The sequence below is a fragment of the Macrobrachium rosenbergii genome, unplaced genomic scaffold (genome assembly GCF_040412425.1).
Source record: "Macrobrachium rosenbergii isolate ZJJX-2024 unplaced genomic scaffold, ASM4041242v1 13908, whole genome shotgun sequence".
In the NCBI taxonomy this organism is placed as follows: domain Eukaryota; kingdom Metazoa; phylum Arthropoda; class Malacostraca; order Decapoda; family Palaemonidae; genus Macrobrachium; species Macrobrachium rosenbergii.
In genome coordinates, this window is record NW_027100725.1 from 3,390,722 (window position 1) to 3,398,322 (window position 7,601).

At 39.7% G+C, this 7,601-nt stretch overlaps 1 protein-coding gene across 1 annotated transcript; it reads left to right on the plus strand.

The window, feature by feature from the left end:
• The first annotated feature begins 6 nt into the window (after nucleotides 1-6).
• Nucleotides 7-6,931, plus strand: LOC136838023 (uncharacterized). Its single transcript, XM_067102885.1, has 3 exons — nucleotides 7-1,399; nucleotides 2,093-2,302; nucleotides 6,652-6,931. The coding sequence occupies exon 1, from the start codon at nucleotides 65-67 to the stop codon at nucleotides 1,352-1,354; it is 1,290 nt and encodes a 429-aa protein (XP_066958986.1). The 5' UTR covers nucleotides 7-64; the 3' UTR covers nucleotides 1,355-1,399; nucleotides 2,093-2,302; nucleotides 6,652-6,931.
• The last annotated feature ends 670 nt before the right edge of the window (nucleotides 6,932-7,601 follow it).

Here is a 7,601-nt window from a genome sequence, read left to right on the forward strand (position 1 = left end):
TGACGAGTACAACATCAATTCAAGAAAACTTTTCACAAATATATTAGCACTTAATTCAAATAAGATGAAGTTTGTTGTCACAACACGTCCAGGGAATACAGAGGAACTAACAGAAATTGTGAACAAAGGAAAACGTTCCAGAGTCAACCTCAAAGTTTCAGGTCTTCAGGAAGAGGACATGAAATCGCTCACAGAAAAGCTCATTGGCCACCTGCTGAAAGATGATGACGTCACCCAACAGGAGCAAATGAAGAAAGAGCTGCTTCAGAAAATAGAAGAAATGAACGCTGGCACTAGAGACATCCTGCAAACCCCACTGTATTTTAACCTGTTCATCCTCCTTTACATTGAGTGTCCAGAGTTAAGGGATGAAATGAACACCAGGACATCAGTCTACTTACAGCTGAGAAAGCACAAGATCAAGAGAATCTCCAAAAAGACAAGAGTCTCTAAAGAATCACTGGAGGCATTTGATGCACTGTACAGAAAATGGTCTCTGAAGCATTACACTGAGGAAAAATATGAATGGTCTGAGGCAGATGTCAGAAGCTTTGAAGATGAAATTAAAGAAACCTTTGAAAATGAGAAGCACCAGCAAGAGGTGCTTCAGAACTTTGAAGCCATCATGTCATCCTATTTCTCCATAAAGAAAACAAAGAAGCAACTGGAGATTGTAAAGGTCTACTGCCACAGACACAGAAGTGAGCAGGAGTTTGCAGCTGCAGGCAGCATCTGCGATGACATCATCACATCAATTAGAAGGCCACGAAGAGGACACATCATTCAAGACATCATCACATCAATTAGAAGGCCACGAAGAGGCAACATCATTCAAAACATCATCACATCAATTAGAAGGCCACTAAGAGGAAACCGTATTCTAGATGTGCTATTGTCAAAAGGATTATGGGACGGAAGAGATCTAAGACAGTTATTTAAGAAATTCAGAGAAGTCATTTCCTTCATAACTGGAATACTTTACAGTACTGAGAGAGATGTATTGTATAATACAATACATCATCTCCATGAACTCTATGTATCATACAGACTCTCTGTTGGTTACAAACATGATGATCTTTTGGATCCATGTATTGAAACCAGACTGGACCAGAAGGTTCTGGAATCACTGGTGTCACAGATGGAGAGAGAAACTTCTCTGAAGAACCGAGTAACGTTCAGAGAACCCAAGAGTCTTTATGTCCTTCCGTCCTTACTGCCTAAACTGAGGCCCAAAGAGATTGCATTGACTTTTCCCATCAAGAAGTACGAAGAAATATTTCTCCAATCAACACAACTCTGGAAGCAGCGACTCACTCCAGCATCAAGACGAAGCTTCGTATCCAGATGGATCTAAGGGAATGCACACAGGAGGAGGTTTTGCATCCAGTGGATGAATTAGGTAAGTAGGAACTTCTTTTCCTTCTTCTTCTTCTTCTTCTTCTTCAACCTTTACTCCCTTAATTATAAAGCACTAAAGCCTTCAGCCATCACTCAAACTACTTTAGCTCTTTAGTTATTCTCTGCTTCTTCTTCTTCTTCTTCTTCTTCTTCTTCTTCTTCATCTTTGGTAGTGACCTCCTCCTCCTCCTCCTCCTCCTCCTCCTCCTCCTCCTGAGTCGTTTGCGTAGAAGCAACTCTGAGGAAGAAGAAGAAGAAGAGGAAGAAATGGCGCTGAATTGCTTGTTTTCTTTTCAAGAGATTTTTAAGAGTTATGTAAATTCATCGGCATCTTTTCTTTCTCTCTCTCTCTCTCTTATCTCTATGTATCACATCTTATAGTATATATATATATATATATATATATATATATATATATATATATATATATATATATATATATATATATATATATATATATATATATATATATATATATATATATATATATATATATATATATATATAAGAATAAAAACAGCAACAGTTTAGTTATGCTGCCTTTCTTCAATATAGTCAGTCATTATCATTATTATTATTATTTTCTGTTGTTGTACATGATAATAATAATAATAATAATAATAATAATAATAATAATAATAATAATAATAATAATAATATCTCAAAAATTCCTCTCATTTGTTTCATCCCACAGATTTGGTCATTGATGATGATGGATACACAGACTTGGAGAGCCTTCGTCCCCTTTCTCCCTTGATTTCTTCAGCAAAGGAACTGACATTAAGATACTGGATGTATGAGGCTCCAGAGGACCGCACTGCCCAAGTCCTAAACAGGACTTTGGTTCCCACAAGCAGGGGAGAAGGAGGAGCATCCACTCGTTTAATTCTCTACTTTGATAAAGGTGAGTATCAGTATCATCCAAAGTCAACCGTCACTCAAGAAACTGTTCCTGTTCCTTTTCCTTCTTCTTCTGTCCTCCTCCTCCTCCTCCTCCTCCTCCTCCTCCTCCTCCTCCTCCATTCCTCCTCCTAGATTTGAAAAGAAGCTCCTCCTCCTCTTCCTCCTCCTCCTCCTATATTTCCTCTCAATTATCAAGAAGAAGAAGAAGAAGAAGAGGTCAGTGTTTATATAAGACATTAGAAAAATATATAATAATATAATAATAAGATTGATAAATCTATCTACATTTTATGCTATTTCTGTTTTCATCCTATATCCTCCTCCTCCTCCTCCTCCTCCTCACTTCCTCCTCCTCATCCTATAATCTATCCTATCATATATATATATATATATATATATATATATATAGTATATAGATATATATATATATCTATAGTATATATATATATATATATATATATATATATATATATATATATATATATATATATGTGTGTGTGTGTGTGTGTGTGTGTGTGTGTGTGTGTGTGTGTATACAGAAATAGTGAGAGAGAGAGAGAGAGAGAGAGAGAGAGAGAGAGAGAGAGAGAGAGAGAGAGAGAGAGAAATCACCACTTGCAGAGAGTTGAAATCAGTTTCCTTCTCCCATGGCAACGCACCTGATGACGTCACACAAACGTGATAAGTGATGGAGTTTTAGAGACCATTTTCAGTCTTTAGAGACCAGTTTCAGTTTTTGAGACCAGTTTCAGTCTTTAGACACCAGTTTCAGTTTTCAAGACCAGTTTCAGTCTTTAGAGACCAGTTTCAGTCTTTAGAGACCAGTTTCAGTTTTTGAGACCAGTTTCAGTCTGTAGACACCAGTTTCCGTTTTCAAGACCAGTTTCAGTCTTTAGAGACCAGTTTCAGTCTTTAGAGACCAGTTTCAGTCTTTAGAGACCAGTTTCAGTTTTAGAGACCAGTTTCAGTCTTTAGAGACCAGTTTCAGTTTTAGAGACCAGTTTCAGTCTTTAGAGACCAGTTTCAGATTTTGAGACCAGTTTCAGTCTTTAGTGACTAGTTTCAGTTTTGAGACCAGTTTCAGTCTTTAGACACCAGTTTCAGTTTTAGAGACCAGTTTCACTTTTTGAGACAGTTTCAGTCTTTAGAGACCAGTTTCAGTCTTTAGACCAGTTTCAGTCTTTAGAGACCAGTTTCAGTTTTAGAGACCAGTTTCAGTCTTTAGAGACCAGCTTCAGTTTTAGAGACCAGTTTCAGTCTTTAGAGACCAGCTTCAGTTTTAGAGACCAGTTTCAGTCTTTAGAGACCAGTTTCAGTTTTAGAGACCAGTTTCAGTCTTTAGAGACCAGTTTCAGTTTTGAGACCAGTTTCAGTTTTTGAGACCAGTTTCAGTCTTTAGACACCAGTTTCAGTTTTAGAGACCAGTTTCAGTCTTTAGAGACCAGTTTCAGTTTTAGAGACCAGTTTCAGTCTTTAGTGACCAGTTTCAGTTTCAAGAGACCAGTTTCGTATTTAGAGACCAGTTTCAGTTTTTGAGACCAGTTTCAGCCTGTTGAGACCAGTTTCAATTTTAGAGACCAGTTTCAGTTTTTTAGAACATTTTCAGTCTGTAGAGACAGTTTCAAGTCTTTATTGACCAGTTTCAGTTTTTGAGAACAGTTTCAGTCTTTAGAGACCAGTTTCAGATTTAGAGACCAGTTTCAGTTTTCGAGACCTGTTTCAGTTTTTGAGAACAGTTTCAGTCTTTAGAGACCAATTTCAGTTTTTAGAGACCAGTTTCAGTCTTTAGAGACCAGTTTCAGTTTTAGAGACCAGTTTTAGAGACCAGTTCTTTTAAGACCAGTTTCAGTCTTTAGAGACCAGTTTCAGTTTTAGAGACCAGTTTCAGTCTTTAGAGACCAGTTTCAGTTTTTGAGACCAGTTTCAGTTTTTGAGTCCAGTTTTGAGACCAGTTTCAGTTTTTAGAGAGACCAGTTTCAGTCTTTAGAGACCAGTTTCAGTTTTTGAGACCATTTTTTTTTGAGACCAGTTTCAGTCTTTAGAAACCAGTTTCAGTCTTTAGAGACCAGTTTTGGTCTTAGAGACCAGTTTCAGGTCTTTAGAAACCAGTTTCAGTCTTTAGAGACCAGTTTGTTTTATGATACCAGTTTTGGGTTTTAGAGACCAGTTTCACCCTCTAACCTATTTTTGGCCTTTAATACCATTTTTGGTGTTTAGAGACCAGTTTCAGTCTTTAGAGAAAAGTTCCAGCCTTTAGACTGTTTCTGGTCTTTAGAGATCAGTTTCATTCTTTAGAGACCAGTTTCAGCCTTTAGACTGTTTCTGGTCCTTAGAGACCAGTTTCAGTCTTTAGAGACCAGCTTCCATCTTTATACCATTTCTGGTCTTAGAGACCAGTTTCAATCTTTAGAGACCAGTTTCAGTCATTAGAGACCAGTTTCAGCCTTTAGACCATTTCTGGTCTTTAGAGACCAGTGTCAGTCTTTAGACCATTTCTGGTCATTAGAGACTAGTTTCAGCCTTTAGACCATTTCTGGTCTTTAGAGACCATTTCCTGCCATTAGACCGTTTCTGGTCTTTAGAGATCAGTTTCAGCCTTTAGACTGTTTCTGGTCTTTAGAGACAGTTTCAGTCCTTAGAGACCAGTTTCAATCTTTAGACCATTTCTGGTCAGTAGAGACCAGTTTCAGTCTTTAGAGACCAGTTTCAGTCATTAGAGACCAGTTTCAGCCTTTAGACCATTGCTGGTCTTTAGAGACCAGTTTCAGTCTTTAGAGACCAGTTTCAGCCATTAGACCATTTCTGGTCTTTAGAGACCAGTTTCAGCCTTTAGACTATTTCTGGTCTTTAGAGACCAGTTTCAGTCTTTAGACTGTTTCTGGTCTTTAGAGACCAGTCTCAGCCTTTAGACCATTTCTGGTCTTTAGAGACCAGTTCCAGTCTTTAGACCGTTTCTGGTCTTTAGAGATCAGTTTTAGCCTTTAGAGACCAGTTTCAGCCTTTAGACTGTTTCTGATCTTTAGAGACCAGTTTCATTCTTTAGACCATTTCTGGTCAGTAGAGACCAGTTTCAGACTTTAGAGACTGGTTTCAGTCATTAGAGACCAGTTTCAGCCTTTAGACCATTTCTGGTCTTTAGAGACCAGTTTCAGTCTTTAGAGACCATTTTCAGTCATTAGAGATCATTTTCAGCCATTAGACCATTTCTGGTCTTTCGAGACCAGTTTCAGTCTTTAGACCGTTTCTGGTCTTTAGAGACCAGTTTCAGTCTTTAGAGACCAGTTTCAGTCATTAGAGACCAGTTTCAGTCTTTAGACCATTTCTGGTCTATAGAGAACAGTTTCAGTCTTTAGACCATTTCTGGTCTTTAGAGACCAGTTTCAGTCATTAGAGATCAGTGTCAGCCATTAGACCATTTCTGGTCTTTAGAGACCAGTTTCAGTCTTTGGACCATTTCTGGTCTTTAGAGACCAGTTTCAGTCTTTAGAGACCAGTTTCAGTCATTAGTGATCAGTTTCAACCTTTAGACCGTTTCTGGTCTTAAGAGACCAGTTTCAGTCTTTGGACCATTTCTGGTCTTTAGAGACCAGTTTCAGTCTTTAGAGAACAGTTTCACTCATTAGAGACCAGTTTCAGCCTTTAGACCATTTCTGGTCTTTAGAGACCAGTTATAGTCTTTAGAGACCAGTTTCACTCATCAGAGACCAGTTTCAGCCTTTAGACCATTTCTGGTCTTTAGAGACTAGTTTCAGTGGTCAGAGACCAACCTCGATGCCCCAGGGTCCAAAGTCCCTTTTCCTGATTTCGGCCCTTTGGATCCAACTGCAACCAATTGGAGCCAATTTCCCTCAATTTTGGGCGATTCGGATCCATTTTTGGCCGATTTTGGACGATTGTGGTTAATTTTTGGCCAATCTTGACCAGTTTTTGAGAATTTTGTCCAATTTTTGGCCAATTTTCGACGATTTTGACCAATTTAAGGCCAGTCTTGGCCAGTTTCGACCAATTTTTGGCTAATTTTGGACTGTTTTGACTCGTTTCTGGCTGAAAGAAAAGTCTCTGAATTGCCTCTTTCTCTTCATCAGAGACTTTCAATAAAGAGTTTTGTCTCAGTACATTGGCCTCTCTCTCTCTCTCTCTCTCTCTCTCTCTCTCTCTCTCTCTCTGTATACATATCATAGAGTTTATTTAACATTATATATATAAAAATATATAAATATGTGTGTGTGTGTGTGTGTGAGTGAGTGAGTGTTGAGGAGGGGGAGGAGGAGGAGGAGGAGGGGGAGCGAGTGAGAGGAGGTCGAGTACAGAAGGTGTTAATAATATCCTGCCTTTTTTGTCTTTCCTCAGATCGAGACTGGAAGCTTCTGCTGCAGTCGCTGACTCTTCCGCCTCTGAACTCAATACACATTTTTGGGTTTTTTCCCACAAAGGAACTTGATGTGAAGGGATTGAGGGAGATCTGCAGGGAGAAGGCGCTTGGAGAATTACTCCTTGATGGACTCAGAGTAGAAGAGGAAGAAACGGATGATGAATAAGAAGAGGAGGAAGAAACGGATGATGAAGAGGAAGAAACGGATGAAGAAGAATAAAGGAAGAGAAAAGGTAAGAGGAAGAAGAGAGAGAGAGAAGAAGAAGAGAAGAAGGAGAGAAGGAGAAGAAGAAGGCTCCACCCCAGGGAGAGGGAAGTCACACAGTGAAGACTTGATGAACAAGACGCATCGCAGGAAGGAAGGAAGGAAGGAAGGAAGGAAGGAAGGAAGGAAGGAAGGAAGCAACCTGCCTCCTGCTGCTGCCGTTTCTCTCGAAAGGCTTTCGGCGAATTTCGTCCCAGGTCTCTTTTGCTCCTTTACCTCCTTTATTCTTTCTTTCTTTCTTTAGAGAGAGAGAGAGAGAGAGAGAGAGAGAGAGAGAGAGAGAGAGAGAGTACGGTCAGTATTAAGCCCTGTATTTGTCATGCCAATGTAAAGCCCACAGAGGCTCATCAACAGCAAGTCTGTCCTTCACTGCACCTCTCTCTCTCTCTCTCTCTCTCTCTCTCTCTCTCTCTCTCAGGGTGGCTTCACGGAAAAAATGAGAGATAATTCACTGCCTCATTCACACTCCCACTGTTGAGTCAGGGAGGAGGAGGAGGAGGAGGAGGAGGAGGAGGAGGAGGAGGAGGAGGAGGAGGAGGAGGAGGAGGAGGAGGAGGAGGAATGGATAATGTTACAAGTCACTGAATATGCATTTATATACCCTTCCATTTCAACACCTCCCCTCCCCCATCTCCCTCCCTAGCACTTTCTAGGCCCTCCTCC

Excerpts from the sequence above, each read along its gene's own strand:
- LOC136838023 (XM_067102885.1), top strand. The coding sequence starts at position 65 with ATGAAGTTTGTTGTCACAACACGTCCAGGGAATACAGAGGAACTAACA.